This window comes from Polyodon spathula, chromosome 17, assembly GCF_017654505.1.
Source record: "Polyodon spathula isolate WHYD16114869_AA chromosome 17, ASM1765450v1, whole genome shotgun sequence".
Classification (NCBI taxonomy): Eukaryota; Metazoa; Chordata; class Actinopteri; order Acipenseriformes; family Polyodontidae; genus Polyodon; species Polyodon spathula.
This window is the reverse complement of record NC_054550.1, coordinates 22,721,610-22,741,266: the sequence shown is the minus strand read 5'-3', so window position 1 is coordinate 22,741,266 and position 19,657 is coordinate 22,721,610. Positions and strand designations below refer to the sequence as shown.

The 19,657-nt window shown below is 38.9% G+C and overlaps 2 protein-coding genes across 5 annotated transcripts; both read left to right on the top strand.

The window, feature by feature from the left end:
• Positions 1–214: 214 nt before the first annotated feature.
• On the top strand, positions 215–14,279 carry LOC121330339 (zinc finger and BTB domain-containing protein 18.2-like). Of its 4 annotated transcripts, XR_005951852.1 has the most exons (3): positions 1,013–1,166; positions 1,833–3,666; positions 14,169–14,279. XR_005951852.1 is itself a non-coding variant. In XM_041276792.1 (2 exons), the coding sequence occupies exons 1-2, from the start codon at positions 345–347 to the stop codon at positions 3,362–3,364; spliced, it is 1,536 nt and encodes a 511-aa protein (XP_041132726.1). In that variant the 5' UTR covers positions 215–344; the 3' UTR covers positions 3,365–6,152. The 4 variants fall into 4 exon arrangements, 3 of the variants coding, with proteins under 3 accessions (XP_041132726.1, XP_041132727.1, XP_041132725.1); XM_041276792.1 differs by lacking the exons at positions 1,013–1,166; positions 14,169–14,279 and adding an exon at positions 215–348 and having other exon boundaries at positions 1,833–6,152; XM_041276793.1 differs by lacking the exons at positions 1,013–1,166; positions 14,169–14,279 and adding an exon at positions 550–659 and having other exon boundaries at positions 1,833–6,152.
• A 2,662-nt stretch (positions 14,280–16,941) lies between these two features.
• On the top strand, positions 16,942–17,933 carry LOC121329607. Its single transcript, XM_041275272.1, has 2 exons — positions 16,942–17,189; positions 17,299–17,933. The coding sequence occupies exons 1-2, from the start codon at positions 16,997–16,999 to the stop codon at positions 17,724–17,726; spliced, it is 621 nt and encodes a 206-aa protein (XP_041131206.1). The 5' UTR covers positions 16,942–16,996; the 3' UTR covers positions 17,727–17,933.
• Positions 17,934–19,657: the final 1,724 nt, after the last annotated feature.

Genomic DNA, 19,657 nt, shown 5'->3' with positions numbered 1-19,657 from the left:
GCAAATCCTTCGAAAAACGTAACAAGTATATATACATTTAGTACTGTTGGGTATTATTATTACTAATATTTTGTATTGAATACAGTAACGCTACCCACTTCTTTTACAAGAATCAGTTTCCCACTCGGTCTGTGTGATGTTATGCAGTACAGTACCTATTGTAATAGGCACTATCGCGAGACTGGACCATTAACCACTAGCTTGACAAACACAAGGTGCTGCTAGGCTGCCAGGGACAGGCTGAGACACAAACATCTGGGAACTCATCATGAAAGGACGACGGCATTCCTAGCCAACGCTGCTGCTATAAACAGGTTAATCTAGGCTCCTCCGCTGCAAGACCAATGTGTAAGTATGTCGCTTTAACGAGAAACGGCACCCGAAACTTATTATTGTTACCTACCCCCCAGTCTGGCGCTGGCTACGGAGCGGAGTTTCGTTGTGATTGGACGCCTCCTCGCTTGGGCTCGGAGTTTGCTACTGCCCCCTAACTTGGCCATAGCGACAAACGACTTTACTTTCACTGGCAAATAAACAGACAGCAAACGATAGGGAGAAAACTGATAACGCGAAACAGAATATGTGGATTTGAGTACTTTAATTAGTTTCCGATAAATTAAAAAAAATCCCGTATAATGTTTAGCATTATAAATGTCTCGGTAAGTAAAAAGACAAAGGCGTGTTTAAGGTCAATTGGCTTAATTGCGTTGTGAGTAGAACTGGTGTTTGTAACGGGGAGTGGGTACACAAAATAAAGTTTGTGTCGCCTCATATGCCTATAAAAGGGCTTCTGGCACTTTAAAGGAGGCAAGCTGCGGGTTAGCTGGTAGCTCGATTTGGAGTAACATATGGCATTAAAAGGAGCACAGCTGGAGGTAGCATTTCCATTGCGGTGATGTCAGAGCAGCTGACTCTACAGCTTGCAGTGTAATTAGCGAACAGAGCACTCAGTTAGTTTAACTTCCTCTGCTTTTCTTAACACTGCTTGCTTCAGTACTACTGGTGTTGATATTTCCGAGGCTGCTGTTCTGTGTACTGTATGTGCAGACTTTCATTTATATAGTTGCAAACCGATTACTACTTTTTCTCGTTTCCTTATAAGTCCATGGGAAGCACTAAAACTACCGATACATTGATCGGATTGATACGGCTTGCTAGCGAGAAATGTAAGTTGGTTATAGCAAGTGGCAGTGACAAGGGTCTGCTGTTGGGGTATAAAAGGTGCAGGAAAAGCTGTATATAACGATGCCGGTGCGCAAAAAACAAAACTATACTTTTAAGAACTGTTTCTAAAAATCCGTTATAAAGTGTATTCTTCCACAAAAAAGGACAGCTGTTTTGTTGCCGTTCGCTTCGTTTATTCATAAATAACAAGAATGTGTTAATTTTCCAGTAATTGTAGTTATTTGTAAAACAGAAATAATGATGATCTGCCAGTAAGGATATACAACTTTTTAATTCTGTATGGGAAAAGTCTTTTGGCAACGCTTACCTTGGTGTCACACTGCCTCCCTCTGTGGCTTTTATTTACTTTAAGACAAATATTTTTTGTTTTCTTGGAAGTGTAATCTTTGTTTTATTCCGAACTTATTTATTAGAAGCTAAGGAAGTTTGCACAACAAAGCAAATTGCTGGTGCAGTGTTTTGTTTTTGTTTTTGTTTTTTTTAGTTGTTTTTTTTAATTTGTTTATTTAACAGTTGCAACTTTTTCTTTGCTTGAGTGTTCTTGTTCTTTCTTTGCTTAGACAATTGCTGGTTGCTAACTCGCTGCTGCACGCTTTGAATGCCTTTCTTTTGTTTGTTTAATATCCAGTTTTTCCTGTTTTGATCAGGTTATGAAGGAAGAATGGAGTTCCCAGACCATAGCCGCCAGTTGCTGCAGTGTCTGAGTCAGCAGCGTCACCAAGGTTTCCTTTGCGACTGCACTGTTCTTGTTGGAGGGGAGCGATTCAAAGCACACAGAGCAGTTCTGGCCTCTTGCAGCATGTACTTCCATCTCTTCTACAGAGACCAGCTAGACAAAAGAGACCTTGTGCATCTGAACAGTGACATTGTGACAGCCCCTGCTTTCAGCCTGCTCCTTGAATTTATGTATGAGGGGAAACTGGAATTCAGCAACTTGCCTGTGGAAGATGTGCTGGCTGCAGCCAGCTACCTCCACATGTATGACATTGTGAAAGTGTGCAAAATCAGGCTGAAAGATAAAGAGTTGTACTCTTTGGAGGAACAGATTAGCAATGGGGCATCACTGGGCTGCCTGGAAAAGGAGAAGAGCCCTTCAGACAGAGAGCAGAGTGAGCATGTACAGCAGCGGCAGCCCACGGCAGATGAATTTGACACAGACAACAGCAAGGCAAGACTGGCTGTCACGGATTGTGAAAGGTCTACACAGAGCAGGCAGAAGGCGAACGGTCACCCTGGCAGGTCTCCGGACCTTGTAGGTGTCAATTATGTGTCAGTGGAGGCCGAGTCCTGCATCCGAACAGCTGGAAAAACAAAAGCTGATGTCAGTAGTTCTACGGGGGCTCTGTCTCAGAGGTCTCGGGCTTCAGATGACACAGACTGTGCTCTGGATTTGTCTTTCAAGCCTCTGTCGAGCAGAGATTCCTTACACCCCTATGTCTCGGGACAGCTGGCTTCCGACAGCCAGCAGCAGGGCAGCGAGCCACTTGTTAAAGACGAACACGACTTGCTGTCAGACCAGGAGGACAGTGAGCCCATGAGCCCCGAGAGCCAGCGCTTTGGGAATTCAGCCAGGAGCTCAGTGGTGACAGGGTTCGCAGCCCTCTTCCCAGGCAACAACGGCTCCTCGGCCGCCCTCCACCCCCGAGAGGACGAGGATGTGATGGAGCAGGATGGAGCTGGGGGAAGAGGAGGGGTGGGCGGCAGTGAGGAGGAAGAGGAGGATGACCTGGCCTCTTCCGATATCTCCACCTCCAGCGGCATGCTCCTGCCCCCCGGCCAGCAGATCTGCGTGTGCCCCCTCTGCAGCAAAGTCTTCCCCAGCCCCCACGTGCTGCAGCTCCACCTCAGCTCCCACTTCAGGGAGAAGGACGGCACCCGCTCCAAGCTGTCCCCTGATGGCTCGGTGCCCACCTGCTCCCAGTGTGGCAAGACCTTTTCTTGCATGTATACCCTGAAGCGCCACGAGAGGACTCACTCTGGAGAAAAGCCCTACACCTGCGCCCAGTGTGGCAAGAGCTTCCAGTACTCTCACAACCTGACCCGCCACGCCGTTGTCCACACACGCGAAAAGCCCCACGCCTGCAAATGGTGCGAGAGACGCTTCACTCAGTCTGGTGACCTCTACCGACACATCCGTAAATTCCATTGTGGTCTTGTGAAGACTCTGGCTATTGGATAATGAAGAATTACTACTGGAGCTGTACAGAGTAGATAGTATATATATTTTATATACAGTATATGTAGATATGTACAGGTCAGTATACAGTACAAGCACCACCACACTTGGCAGTTGTGGTATGGCTGCATTGTAAAACTGACCCAATTACAATTTCCATCAAACAAGCCATTTGTCTGGCATGTTCTTTTTGGAAAGAGAGGTTTAAATTGCGGATCATGCAGGCTAGTAACGTTCGTTTTGGTTAAAACCAACACCAAGTGGAGCAATCACAAAAACTGAAATAGTACTTTCATTACAATTTGGTAAGTTCTCTATCTTCGATTATACAAAATGCATTCTTTTAGGTTTGCAGCAAATATCAAGTATATGGATGGCCTTCTACTGTAGGATAATGGCAGTATGCATATTTAAGTAATATGCATTCTGTAGTTGATACACACCATAACACTGACAGCTTCATAAAATAAAATGTAAGTATGGGTTACTTCTTAGCATACGTTCAGTATTCAGGTGTGGATAAGTCTGTAAACTCTTTATATAATGGAAGTGATCTTTTAAATATGTCATACTCCTTTACAAACACACACACACGTTCATTTATAAGTATTGCTCTTTGACTTTGTGTGAAGAGTGTACAACAACAACAAAAGGCACCGACATTGCCAATGGTTCCCATAGCAAGAAAAATGAAGTGTACTTAAGAGGGCGAGTTTAAGCCGTGCTGTGTTTATTTTTTTGGTTTTGTTTGGCTTTTTTTTTTTTTAAAAAGCCAAGACAGTATTGTGATTTTCTTTTTCAAATAAGTCCCCACATTCCTCTCCTAACCACAAAAGAATTGCCCTGCTGTTGAAAGAAAGAAGAAAACATTGATTCAGTGAAGCAGCTAGAGGTTGCTTGCTGCATCTCTGCTTGTGTTGACTGTGTAAGCTGACCTATGTATTTTTATGTTTTCAGTTTTGTAGCTATGATACATATTTATCGGTCACTAAACTTTTTTTAATATATATACAAAATGTCTACTAATGCTGCAACATATTATGTAAATGATTCACAGACTATAAATCCTATTTAGAGGTGTCTTCACCCCTTGTGCTGCTGCCACCTGTTACCAGTGTCACAGCTCTCACATTTAAATATTCCTGAAAGATGGGATTAAGCAATACCAGCACACTATTTCCAGGTTTTTCAGTATATGTCAGACATTAACTGTTTAGATTTGGTATATATGTGAACCCATTTCCCCACGTGCGCATACAAGCTTAATTAATAGGGGGAAGTGTAAAAGTATATATTAAATATATAGATATATAATCGACACTCCATTTTGGTGAGCAACAGAGTAAGTTATAATTGTATAATATTTTGCAGCTATTTTATGAACTACTGAACATAATGCATGTACACATTTAAACAGTCTGGGCAAACATGCAGGGTTAAATAATGTCACATACTGTTTTCAAAATGTACTGTTTCTCTGAGCCTCTTTTCAGTGCTGTGCTATGTTAGTACTGTGATTGGATTCTGTCGAGTACTCTGTGTGTGAGTTGGTATTTTGCTGTGCCTGGAAATAGCACTAAAAAGTTTTCTTTTTTGTGTTCTCTCCTGATAAAACTTGATCTAGTATTTATTAGTTAGGGTTTTTGTTTTATTTTGGTTCAGGGTTTCTTAGGGTGTGTTGTTAAGTATTATCTTTAGTAACAATTTCCAAGCACATTGATTTTGTCATTTAAAACAAGAATAGGAAATGTTCAGCTTGGGTTCTTAAATTTGCTACATGGCTCTTCTTATTCATTTTAACTGATCAGTACTTTGAAGGACTGTTATAGCCCCTGATGCAGGTACAGTTTCTAGGTATAGGGGTTGGCAACTATTTTTTTCTTTGTGATTTACGTGTCCTATAATATTAATTGTTTGTTAAAGGGGTCAGATTCAATAAGCACCAAGTTTGTTTCATTATTTATGTCCTGTGAAAGCGTTATGTTTAAAAACAGAAAAAAGAGGACTTGTAGTTTTGTCCCAGACTTCTAAACTTTTTATTTTCAAGAGATTTATGCTTTTGTGGACATACAAATACAGTGAAATGACCAATTATTATTTAAAGAGAAAACAAAATGTTACACAACTTAAAGAGCTCCTACACATCTCTTAGTTGTTTCTTGATAGTTGTGTAATATTCCTACTTTGTTTTTTCTGTAAATTCTTTGTGAATGTGGCCCAGTGTGTCTTATTATATGAACAGAACAAAAATCTTAAGATGTGCGACAAAAGAAAAAGTAAAAGAAAGCACTTGTTTTGAGCATGCATAGTTTAATTTCCTTTGTGTCTGACCTTCACACTGTATATGGCATTTAAAAAAAAAAAAAAGCCCAGTACTTAATCAAAACCATGATAGTTACCTGACTTTGAATCACTAAAATTGACTCAAATGTGTTTAGCCAATACAGGGAAATAAGCAACCGAGGCCTTGCGTCAACAAAGAGACTGGCAAAACAAAAGCTGTGCTTGCCACAGAGCTCATTTAAAAGTAAATAATGAACACTAGTAGCCGATGGACTCTTCTTAGTGAATACCTCACAGAAAAGAATGACCATTGTTTTGTTCATAGGAATGTCTGGATTAATGGCCTGGAAATTCCTCCTTTCTTATTTACTTTAATTACCTTGCTTGTTTTTTTTTTTTTTTTTTTTTACTAGTAAGGAATACTTCAAACATAACACCTTGCACTAATAAATTCCCTGCAGTGAACCCAGTGTATTTATTTAAGGGAGTATAGGAACAACTGTAAACAGCTGCATTGTTTTTGAGAAAGCAAAGGACGTCCTTTTAAGTATGCCTAAAATAAGGGCTTCATTGTATTACTGTTCTAAAAAAAGAAAACAAGGATTGCACACTAGGAAGTGTTATGTTGCATTTTGATTAGAAGTATCTAACTGCATTTTAACTCTTTAAATCCTAGCATCAAGAATTAGAAGTAAATAGTGATCAACTGTATTTTATGGGCCTATTTGTGTTGTGTCTTTGTTTACTTGGTATTAATGTGTTGTGTTGTTAAATAAGGCTAACCAGATTTGCATGTTTTTAGCTGCTTCTTTTTTTATTATTATTTAAGGCAAAACTATACCAAGTAGGAGTTTTTGAACCAGATTAGTGAAATTATGGATTCATCGAATACTGACCTAACACTTTTTTAGTTGTGTATTATGTTAGAATATTTCTAATTTACTGTGTCAGAAATTAATTCAAACAACTGGTTTGTTAGTTAAGATTAGCTACCTTTAATTAAGGTAAGGTATTTTAAAATGAGTGCTAATTGTGTTTTGTACTTGTTACTGTGTCTGCTATTTGTATAGGTGACTCTGTGCACAATACACCGATGTGTTAACAAACCATGGTTCTTTTAAAAGTTACAAACAAGCAAATTACAAACAAACCCATATTTTATTGAAATCTATAATTTATATAGAAAATATATATAGACAAATGTGTATATAAAATGTGCGTATCTGTGTGGGGTTGTTATTATATAAACGTTGGAAGGTTAAAAATCATTTGTATCTGTATAGATTGTATAGATTGTCCAGCTAGGATTTAAAGGGTTAAATGATTTTTGATTGTAATTAAAATATTGAAATTGGAATCTTCTGCACTGTGAAACTGTATAATCATGAGTATTTATTGTTTGTTTCCATGTGAAATCTGCTGTAATTTTGACGTGTATAATGAAAGCTACTGAATGTCAAATGGGATTTTTTTTTTTTTTTTTTATATATAGAATTTGTAGACGTGCCATAGAGTTGAATATAATTTTTTACAAAAAAAAAATCAAACAAACAAAAAAAAAAACCTTTCTATTTTCCAGAAAATCAAATGCTTCAGTGTTAGTGCTTTTGTAGTCTGTAGAGGACAATCGGTATGCTAAAGAATATCGTTGGTTAGGGCTCTGGGCGCTTATTTTGATTTTGTTTTGTGTGGATTTTTGTTTGTGTTTGTTTTTTAGTGTGTGCTGTGAAACTGTGACAATCCTGATTTAAGCCTGTTTTGTCCTTTATTTAGTTTTGCATAAATTAAAAGAGATTGTACTGTGTTCAAGCGTGTCGATTTCTTTGAAGCTGTTTGTTTTAACCTTGGTGTCAGGAATATTGCTGCATACACTTATTTGCCAACATCTCTATTCAAATATACCTGCTAATTAATGCAATACTATTCTAAAGGGTGATTTATATTCATGTCAACCGGGACTAAAGAAATGAAGAATGGGTTTTATTGGAAGAAATCTTTGAACAAAATAAAAAGTGAGAGTACAGTTGAAAAATGATGGCAATAGGTCTAATTCAATGTACATTTATCTAGGGAAATGCAAACTAACTGGGTGTGAAGATTTATTTTGGTACCTTGCTGATGAGGCCTTAATTGAATCAGAAGAAATGATCTATAATATTTCTTTAATGCTATTTGTCCTAGGTAAACTGAATCAGTACCACTGCATTTATTTACTCTGTGTGTGTGTGTGTGTCTCTCTCTCTCTTTCTCTGTCACTCACTATATATATATATTATATATATATATATATATATATATATATATATATATATATATATATATATATATATAGATATATATATATATATATATATATATATATATATATACAGTGCCTATAGAAAGTCTACACCCCCTTTCAAAATGTTCACCTTTTGTTGCCTTATAGCTTGGAATTAAAATGCATTTAAATGTTTTTTTTTTTTCATTTATCTACACATCCTACCCCATAACTTCCAAGTGAAAAAAATATTCTAGAAATTTGCAGAAAATTAATTAAAAATAAAAACTGAAATAGGTTGGATAAGTGTCCACCCCCCCTCAGAACCTTCAAAATTACTCACAAAGTTAAGTGGCCACCTGTATTAAATTGTAGCGATTCAGATGATTTCAGGATAGATTCAGCAGTTCCTGTAGATTTCATCTGCTGGGTAGTGCATTTCAAAGCAAAGACTCAACCATGTGCACCAAGGCACTTTCAAAAGAACTCCTGGACAAAGTTGTTGAAAGGCACCGTTCAGGGGATGGGTATAAAAAAATATCAAAGGCCTTGAAGCACAGTCAAGACAATTATTAAGAAGTGGAAGGTGTATGGCACCACCAAGATCCTATCTAGATCAGGCCGTCCCTCAAAACTGGATGACTGAGCAAGAAGGAGACCGAACAGAGAGGCTACCAAGAAGCCAATGGCAACTTTGCAAGAGCTACAGGCTTTTATGGCTTAGACTGGTCAAAGTGTGCATGTGACAACAATATCCCAAGCACTCCACAAATCTGGCCTGTATGGTAGGGTGGCAAGAAGGAAGCCATTACTCTAAAAAGTCAACCTTGAGTCCCGTTTGAAGTATGCAAAAAAACACTCAGGATATTCTGTAGCTATGTGGCAAAAAGTTTTGTGGTCTGATGAAACTAAAATGGAACTTTTTGGCCTAAATGCAGTGTGTTATGTTTGGCGCAAACCGAACATGGCGCATCACCCAAAGAACAACCCTACTGTGAAGCATGGTGGTGGCAGCGTCATGTTATGTTTCTCATCGGCAGGGACTGGTGCACTTGTCAGGATAGAAGGGAAAATGAATGGAGCAAAGTACAGAGAAGTCAGCTGTAATTGCTGCTAAAGATGCTTCCACCAAGTATTAACTCAGTAGGGTGGAGACTTATCCGATTATGATCTTTTGGTTTCGTATTTTTAATATAACATTTTTTTGTCAATAAAAACTTTTTTCCCCTTAACAGTCTGGAATATGGTGTGTAGATAAGTGGGAAAAAATCCTCATTTAAACGCATGAAACTCTGAGGCACTGACACATCAAAATGTGAAAAAAGTTCAAGGGGGTGTAGACTTTCTATAGGCACTGATTCAGATGCTGTTCAATCTCACACTCTGCAATCAGACCATGTGACCTACAGCAGCAGTACCAGAATGCAGCGGTTTATATACAGAGTATTTGAAATATGTGCATATTATAATCAACTGTCATCTCAATCCATTGAATTGAATGAAAAAACAAGGACTGCATGTGAACTACTAACCTCATGGTTCAAAGATGAACATCTTATTATTCATTTAAACAGCAAGCTGTAGGCTACCAAGGCTACCAAGAGGCCAATGGCAATTTTGCAAGAGCTACAGGCTTTTATGGCCAAGGCTGGACAAAGTGTGCATGTGACAACAATATCCCAAGCACTCCACAAATCTGGCCTGTATGGTAGGGTGGGAAGAAGGAGTCATTACTCTAAAAAGCCAGCCTTGAATCCCGTTTGAAGTATGCAAAAAAACACTTCTGTAGCCTGGCAAAAAGTTTTGCAGGCTGATGAAACAAAAATGGAACTTTTTGGCCTAAATGCAAAGCATTATGTTTGGCGCAAACCCAACAGCGTATCACCCAATGAACACCATCCCTACTGTGAAGCATGGTGGTGGCAGCAGAGAAGTCCTTGAGGAAAACCTGCTGCCCTCTGCAAGAAAGCTGAAACTGGGATGGAAGCTCACCTTTCAACATGACAACGACTCAAAGCACACAGCCAAAGCTACACTGGAGTGGCTAAGGAACAAAAATGTAAATGTCCTTGAGTGGCCCAGTCAGAGCCCTGACCTAAATCTAATTGAAAATTTGTGGCATGACTTGAAGATTATATGTCCATCAATGCTCCCCAAGGAACTTGACAGAGCTTGAACAGTTTTGTAAAGAAGAATAGTCAAATTTTGCCAAATCTAGGTGTGCAAAGTTAGTAGAGACCTATCTCAACAGACTCACAGCTGTAATTGCTGACAAAGTTGCTTCCACCAAGTATTAACTCGGGGGGGGGGGGGGGGGGGGGGGGGGGACGGACACGAGACTTATCCAATTATGATCTTTCAGTTTTATATTTTTAAAAAATAATTTTTTTCTCAGTAATATTTTTTATATAATATAATTTTTTTGGAACAGATTTTGGTATTTGGTACCCAGTACTATATTACCTGTCAGTAGTCTGTCAAATAAGATCAACAATAATGTTTAGCATAATTGTTTATAGATTAGGTTATAGAATTGTTAACGCATGTAAAATGAAACTCTGCAAACAGGCTGTCTCTCATGAACTTATTATCCAATTGGCATGCGTGGTATTTTGATATATGTTAGCCTTTAAGTGTAATTCGGGGGACTTCGTAGAGAGCGTTCTCACTGCATTTTTCCCTTTTACCTAATTTCTCTATGCCGTTCACTCTAGATTTCCTCAACCACACTCCACATGGGGTAAGTGATCAACCTGCTCAATCAAATTCGAGTGGGGGGAGGGGGGCAGCTCATTTCTAATCATCTCTAAATAGACTTGCACAGTGCTCGCCACGTCAGTCAAGGGGCTTGGTCATGGCAGTGCCGGAAGTTTCGTTTGGCAGTTCTGCCTGTCAATCTCCCCCGTTTTCCTATATTAACCTAGCACTACTTTCTCTTTTTGTCTTGTGTTTGTTTTTTGTCCTCCTACCCCCCCCCTCCCTCCTCCACTCCTTTTCTAATACAGCACCATCCGCATAGGGATCCCTCTGGTGGGGAAGTGAGTCTCACCCACCCAACTGACCAACCTCCTGCCCAAGTCATTGCTGTCCCCGGTGGTTCCTCGACCAGTCAGAGGGGATCCCCTGTCACATCTATACTTTCACAACTTATGCGCTAGCCTCATGAGGCCACAACCTGCTATCACTCTCCATAGCTTCTTTTCTAGGTCTGAGCACCTTTCTTGCCCCTCTGAGGCACGCTGAATCCGTGGGGGGGGGTTCTCTTCCTTCGTCTCTCCTATATGGACCCAAGACACTTTTCCCTAACTCCCCAAGCCACCAAGCTGCCAGCGGCTGCTGACTGAGGATGCTGCCTGAGTAGTAACGGGATCTGTCCCTTTGTCTGCTATGTCTCATTCTCCTTGCGTCAAGCAGCCAGAGGATGCTGCCTGACCCAACCTGGACTTCAGAGTGTCCCTCATGTTTGTCTTTTCATTCTCCATGTCGGCCAGCAACCAAAGGATGCGGCCTGACCAGGCCTGGGTTTGAGAGCTTCGTCTTTCTTATGTTCTGTCTCTCATCCTCCTTGATGAGATTTCAGAGTGTCTTGTTTGTATGTCTTGTCTTGGCCCTTACTTGTCTCAAGCCGCTCAGCAGGCAGAGGATGCTGCCTGAGCCAGTCATTTGAGTACAGGGACCTGTCCAGCCTGTCCTATGTCTAACATCATTGTCACTTAAGCACTCACACTCTTCAAGCTCGCTGCCCCTCAATGCCTTTCTTTACTCTCAAGATCTTGTAGGCTCCCAGTGAAATAAAAACTTTGCATCTTCCTGTTGTATTGTGGTTTTAATCATGGTAGGCAAGGCAACAGATCTCACAGACTTTGATAAAGAAATAAAAGTAGGCAAGCCGTTTGGCAGGTTCTTCTGTATCCAAGACTGCACAAATGTATTGATGTTTCACAAAGCACACTAGAGAACTGTACTGGCTCTTATGGAGAACAGACTGCTACAGATGTTTTCCACCAACTTCTGCTGAAGAAAAAAGAGGTCGCATCTTCAGAAAAACGTAAATGCTTTACCAACTTAAATTGGTGCCATGATGCCCCTACACTCAATTGGCTGTGTGACAGCAGTTTATTTTTTACTTATTTATATTTATACAATGAATATTTAATAAATTTCATTTGTAGTCACTCTTAACAAGGGTACTGTTGAAATACAAATGCTCTGTGACACACAGAGAATAAACAATAGAGAATAAGCATTTATTTCAATTCTATCCAATACATATTCCTTATGATTCATTGAATTGAAACAACGTAGCCCATAAATGTTCCTAAATTGTGTCACTACTTTAGTGGCTCTCCCTTGGTCACTGTATTGGCATGCCCAGTTCATGATGTCATACCCAATTAGAATTTGTAGGCTAGCTATTTTGTAACACTTTGACTAGTTGATGAAATTGTTTATATTTAATTTAAACACAAGTACAGTTTTTTTTTTTTAATATCTTATATATATAATATATTATATATATATATATATATATTATATTATATATATATATATATATATATATATAATATATATATATATAGATATGAATTGTTTATGATTAGTGACTGACATTGCATCTTCCACAAGACAAAAACGTGTTACTGCAGGTGATGCTGTTTTGGCTTGTGAATTTTGACATTCCCTGAAAAAAAAAAAATTATTGTTAGATGTATAATATAAGCAATAACCCTTCTTGTTAAAAGTTAATGCTTTGTGTGTCAAGTGTCTCATTGTATAAAACGAGACACCCTACACACAAAATATTTTACTTCTTATAAATTGTAAAAAAGAAACCCAAGATACTGCTATTAAACTTCAATATTTTGTCATATGTTCTATGCTGGGGGTGACATCGGTACACAAGATAAGATGTACTGGAATTTTAACAGTCTTTCCCAGTGATTGGTTGATTTGTCATACGTGATTTGTAAGGTTGTTTGGGAGAGAGAAAAAAAGCTGCCCATCACTCATGTTTACTGTGGCAATCATAGGCCTACTGTAAATGGAAGTACAGCTTTAATTAAAACCATCTACTTTTTGGGGAAGGTCATTATTTTGGCCACAGCACATGATTTATGGAGAAATGTGTGTGAAAATAGAAATTCCTTTAAAAGTTGAGTGTAACTTGGGGCCCCCAATTCGGTAGCTCTTTGCCAGTTGACTGATCAATTTCTCTGGGAGGGGGGTTTGCAATTAGTCGCTTCTGTACTTCTAAAGAAATCCAGCTGCTCTTCTTTACAAACCCCGGCGGAGACGAATTTAATTCCCACCCCACCCCCCTGTTCCTTCACGCTGCCAGCCACAGTAGACAACGGTAAAATAATACACCCCAGCTCTGTCCTCCAGCTCCTATTGTAATTGCAGTGGCATAGCCGCCCCATTGTTGGTAAGGAGTCACAAGCACTTACTTAATGCACAGACCACGCTACATGGCAGCACACTGGTCCGCCTGTCACAGAACAATGAGGACGCTGTCTCCCAGATCTTTGATAATCCCCCTCGAGCATCATCCAGAGAGCTTGTTTATAAACAAGGGTTGAGATCCAGGCTAGCTGGTGTCAATCAAAATGTGAACTAAGACTTTTAGTTTTCTTCAAATTTAAAAAATTCAAAACAAAAGGATAGTAGTATTCATCGTCATTGCTTGTGTATCATAAGCAATGCAGGTATAATGCCTGACACAGCAGTCATTGTTTGCTAGAAAACAGGCCGAGGCAAAAATGAAATTAAGATAAGGCTAGTTATCTACGGGTAGATATCAGGAAAGGCATAGGAAGGATTTTTTTAAAAATGTGTTTTTAGGTCTGGGTTGCTTGTATGTAGTTTTTTAAAGCAAGTTTCAAGATTCTAAAGATGTGCATAACAAGTCATGTGAGGGGCAGTTCATTTACATACACGTACTGTATGTGCTACCCATCACAGGTGTTTTAAGTTGCTATCCATCCTTTATATATTTCAATGCACATTACACAGTATGTGTAACTGAATGTTCTCAAATTGTGATTCATTAGAATGCCATTATATCATACAATTCTTTAATAAAATAAAATTAGTCTTTTTCATAAATATAAAAAATGAAGATTACTAGATGTACTGTACTATCAATGGGCCCTATTCACAAAGCCTTAGCTCGTGATTTGTTTAAGGACTGTTTTTTTATTTTTAATTTTTAAAAAATTAGTGTGTTCGTTTATGATTTTTCCCCCAATTTTCTCCTTACCACAGCAATTCCCCACATGGCTCTGGATACCTGAAGATTCAGTGGACGTCCTCCAATCCCACAACCAAGCCAGCTTCCTTTTTCACCCAGGAACTCAAGAGCCGATGTCAGTGAGCTACAGACCTCTGGAGGACAAAGGCCAGCCCTGCAAGTGTCTGTTCTGAGCTCACTGGGCGCCTGGCCAGCAGGATTTGCTGTAGAGAGATGAGGAGAAACAGTCCCTGCTGGTTTTACCTCCCTAACCCACAGGAGGCCAGGATGTGAACCTGCGCTGTGTGACTCACCCTGCACACCACGCAGCTGAGCTTCTACCAGGTGAGCCACTCGAAGGACAGTTTTTAAAGATTTTTTGTGAATAAATCAAGTTGTGAAAAAATTTCATAAAAATCAAACCACTACAGTATGTCACAGTTTTCCATATATCTGGTAAACCGCTTATCAAGTTGTGATGAAACTTGATATTAACATAACTGAGTTATTGAGAGTGTTGGATATAAATTTTTTTTATATATATATATAATATATATATATATATATATATATATATATATATATATATATATATATATATATATATATATTATATATATTATATGTCTCTTTGTCTGTCACACTTTTTTATATGCATCTTGAGAACACAAGAAATTATTTCACATACTGTAACTAGCCATTTCAATATACTTCACCGTGACACTAACACCTCAGCTGATTGGCTAATGACATCTAGGACACCCAATTTTCATGAAACTGTTCGTTCCTTTTCTTATTCTATTCTGTACACACTGCTGATGTTTGTCATTTTCATCCACTTTGTCACCATAGTGATAGCGCTAACTTTGAATTTACAGTCATGGCAGGGGATGTATGTTACTGACAATAGACATTGTTCACTTAGCTTTGGGAGAGCAGTTTATTAACTCAGTCATTTCATATGTATTCCACTATCTATCTTAAAATAACAGTGCCTTATTGTTAACTTGGTGCTTTGTAATGAGACAGCGGTATATACCCTTGACACCTGACCTGTCAGGCACAGCTGGTATGTATGTTCCTTTTCTAATCCTTGACAGGTGGTCACCCTTGGAAATGAATGACACCACTGGCTAAAAAAAAAAAAACTCTGCTCATTGTTTCTCTCCAATATTCCTGGAATAGAAAAAGCTAAACCAGCTTAGAAACTTGTTCATTGTGCCTTTCTGAACTAGATTCCCCATTTTGTATTACTGCTTTCTTTGCAGATGAGGTAAAACGGCACTGGTAAAACGGACTCGCACGACCAGCACTGAAATACGTTACTATTAGACATACAGTAACCCATGTATCTCCAGGATCTGATATTCTCAATAATGTTTGCTAAAGGGTGTTATTACCAAGCTTCATGACAATTGGATAAGATGTTCTCCAGATATTTGCACAAACGTATGAAGTGTGACAGCCTCAGCGATCTCCCAATATTTCATCCCCAGGATAAAAAGCAACAGCTTGCAGACTTGTGAGTCAAATAATGGCCACACTCTAAAGAGAGCGTTATTGTTGTTATTATTTTTTGTCTAATCCATTTTTATTTCTTCTTTGACAAAACTCTTGAACATTGAACTTTGCATAATACAGTAGTCTTTTCAGCAGGCCATTCTGTCTGTCTTGACTGTGTATCCTCCAAGAGTACATGTCTGAACTTTTACAACCAAATGTATCGATGTAAAATCCATGGAACTCTCCACTTGTGTTTTACTTTCCCTTGCTTCACGATCTGCAATGCAGAAAGAAAAGGTTTAAGTTCTAACCATGCATGCCTTATTATACTTATGCAATATATATTACAGTCAAAGGGGCCTGTCATTTCTTTACACACTTTTGAGCACTTAAATTAACCTTTATGGTTGTAACTCTTAACATTTGTATTTCCCTTTCACAAAATGGTGCAGATTACATTGAACTAAAGAACCAAGTTCTTGCCTTTTGTGAGCATTAGCTACTCACTGGCCCCATTCTAGTTGTATTGAAGATGTTTTGACCCTCATTTTTGTTTATCTTTAATTTGTAATATGCAGATTTTTCAAGTTGTTAGCAAAACATGTGTGCCCTTCCTGTTAACATATTACTTCCTGTGGTAAAGGTAAATTTCTATTGTCAGGTCAAAGGGCCACAGAGAAGGTTATGGTAAAAAAACAAGCAAGCACAAAAAAAAGATATTCTAAATATAAGTGATAATAGCATAACAAGGTATAATTAATGAAATCAAAAGCACGCTAAAGATAATGAATTAATGAATTAATGACCATTGACTCTGAAACCTTGATTACACTATGTAACACAATTTTTGTTCCTGGGTAGTAAGTGTTATTTCCTAATTGCTTATGCCTCAAAAGTATAGAAAATGGCTATTATTCCCCACAAACTTTGCTTTTGTGACCACGACAGTGATATTTCAAAATATCACTATTTCCAATGGGAAAACAGGCAAATGTGTGTCTTTTCGTTCACATAAAGTCAGAAAAAAACAACATATGAATCCAAATTAACACGTATTTATACTAAAGTAATACAAAAATGACTACAAATGATTTAGAAGTGAGTAGTTTTTCGAGATTTGTGATTATACTGTAAATACAGTATAATCATAAATCGCATCTTTTAAACTAAATAAAGATTAGCTGTGGTTCAGAGAGGCTCAGAGACAAGCCCTTCCTTAAATATCTCCTCTCCATCATCTCATTTCTGCCGTCCGCAAGGACTGTAAACACTGTACTGTAAAGACTTGTACTTGTCTATGCACTTCATGTGACCTTCACCCCCTCCAACATGTGTCTAATTCTCTGCCCTATAGGAGTGGATGGGGGGGGGGGGGGGCTGCAACCTTTCCACCATCCCATCCTCTATCCAGTCAAGCTTTACCTCCACTGACATCTCAGCAGTGAAGGGGATAGACCAATCCTCTCAGGGAAAGAGAAGCAAGGCCAAGAAAGCATTCTGTACGTTTTTTGTACTATCTGACACAATTACACTGAAAGACCACCTTGAGATAGGTATGAAATATCTGAGATACTTTTAATTTTTTTTTTTTATTCAGTAGTCTCCAGTTGGGTTTTTTGTTATTTTCTCCCCAATTTAGTAGTGTCCAATTATTTTTTTAAGCTCAGCTCATCGCTACCGCCCCTGCTGATTCAGAAGGGGCGAAGACGAACACACGCTGTCCTCCAAAGACGGTGCTGTTAGCCGCCCGCTTTTTTACACACTGCAGACTCAACATGAAGTCACCTGGAGCTACAGTGTCAGAGGACAACACAGCCCTGGGCAGCTTACAGGTAAGCCCTGTGGCGCCCGACCAGACCACAGGGGGTCGTTGGTGTGTGGTGATCCAAGGACACCCTGGCCGACCTAACCCTCCCTCCCCCCAGGCAGCGCTCGGCCAGTTGTGCACCGCCCCCTGGGAGCTCCCGTCCTCGGTCGGGAAAGGAATAACCTGGACTCGAACCAGCAACGTTCAGACTATAGGGACATCCTGCACTCTACCCAAGTGCGTTTATTGGATGCACCCATATCTGAGATATATTATCCAATAGATTCATCTTGTTTAGTTTCACTTTTTGTCATTGTATTTTTAGTCACCACATCCTGATGTCTTAAATATACAGAAGTTTCAGAAATCAATGTGGTTTCTTAGTCTTATCTTCCAGATGCAGTACATCTGGTACACCAAAGTGTTACCATTAACCTGCCCCCTGTTTAGTGTTGAGGGTTGCAGGGGTGAGGCAACATTCAAATTTTAAAAATGGAGGCAGAATTAATCATACATTTTAAATGTATGTGTGTATATATTTGAAGCCTGAGCCAATCCAAAAAAAGGCATAATACCACAGTAGTGATGTCAAAAAATGACAATTCCTCTAGAGGAAAATATACAGTACTTGAACTTTGACCCAATCAACTCCTGGAGGCCATCACTTTCAATTCAAACACAAAATGTCTTGTTTCCAATCACTATATATATATATAACAACAGGTAGTTACATTTTTAAAAGTGACTGATTAATGAAATATTAAGTCATAGTCTTCTGAATAAATTATTAAATAGGAACTAGGTGGCTGTCTGATGAGATGTAGGTGTTGTCGTGTTCATCTTAAATCCCTAATATTCAACAGCTACTCAGGGACACAGGACTCACAGGGTCAGCTGTTCAATGATGGTAGAAATTGAGACCGCCAAACTTATTTCACCAACCTAGGCCTCTGTCCTGAAGAGAAGGGTAAGCAGAATAATTAACTGCATTCATAACATTCAAAATTCAATCATAATTTTCAGTAAAATTATAAATTAAGGCAATTGCTAAAATGTTGTTAATTAGCACAGCTGGTAAACTCAAGTTGTAAAACAAGAATAGATGAAAGACATCGAGGCACAAGCTTTTACTGAGCTGTGTTCAATTCCGGAGGGAAAACAGGCTGGGTCTGATGTCTGGCCATATTTAATAAGAGAGTTGAAAAAACACCAGCTTAAACAACTGACAGCTGCTATGTCCAAGAATGTACTGTAACTTTGTGGTTTTAGTGGTGCTCAACACCCTTAAGATATAAAGATCTGTGATAGGTGAGGAGGTATAGTTTCAAAACGTGGGCTCCAGTCTTTAATTAACTCCTATTTTTTGAAAACAGAAAAATGGCTGTTCATTTTATAAAACTTTTAAGTAACGTAATTGAAGTTGTCAGACCTGTAACCCTGCGAGCCGCTGCTAGTTTGTTTCTTAGTTTAGTAACGTTAATAAGACTGAAGTAACGTTTTGAAAAATACAGAGTTTCCAACTGCTGCTAGCACTGTCATTCTTCTATTTCTTTTAAATACTGAATCTATGAAAAAATAAAGTTGGGCAAAACAGAAAAGGGTAAAGCTGTAACAACAACCCCAGTTTCTCCTTAGAATAACAGCTTTACCCTTTTCTGTTTTGCCCAACTTTATTTTTTCATAGATTCAGTATTTAAAAGAAATAGAAGAATGACAGTGCTAGCAGCAGTTGGAAACTCTGTATTTTTCCATTTCATAACATTTCTTTAGTAGCTATCTTTTTTTTCCAGAGGATATTCAAAGAGGGTAGTGTAGTTGAAATTCTTTCATATCTCTGTTTGGCTTCTACTCGGTTTCCTTTTCTTACACAACAAGCAACAGTAGTAGATAGCTATGAGATGTGCTGTGGCATGCAGATAGTCTGAAAGAGTTGCAGCTGCTACCTGCTCAGTGACCTGCTCACCGGAGCGCTGCCTCATCTATATGCACACCAGGGCTTAGAGCAGAACCTGGCCTCATTGTTACAAACCACGCTGGACAGAGACCTGTACTGGTGCTGGTGCATGCAAGAGCAACTTGAGTTTTATAATTTTATGAGGGTTAGGAAATATTTCCTGGCACTAACATTGCAATAAATAATGTTGGCTCATTAAACCAAACGGTTGCAGGCAACATTCTGACTGAAGTATATATCAAGTCATTTAGCTATCAAAG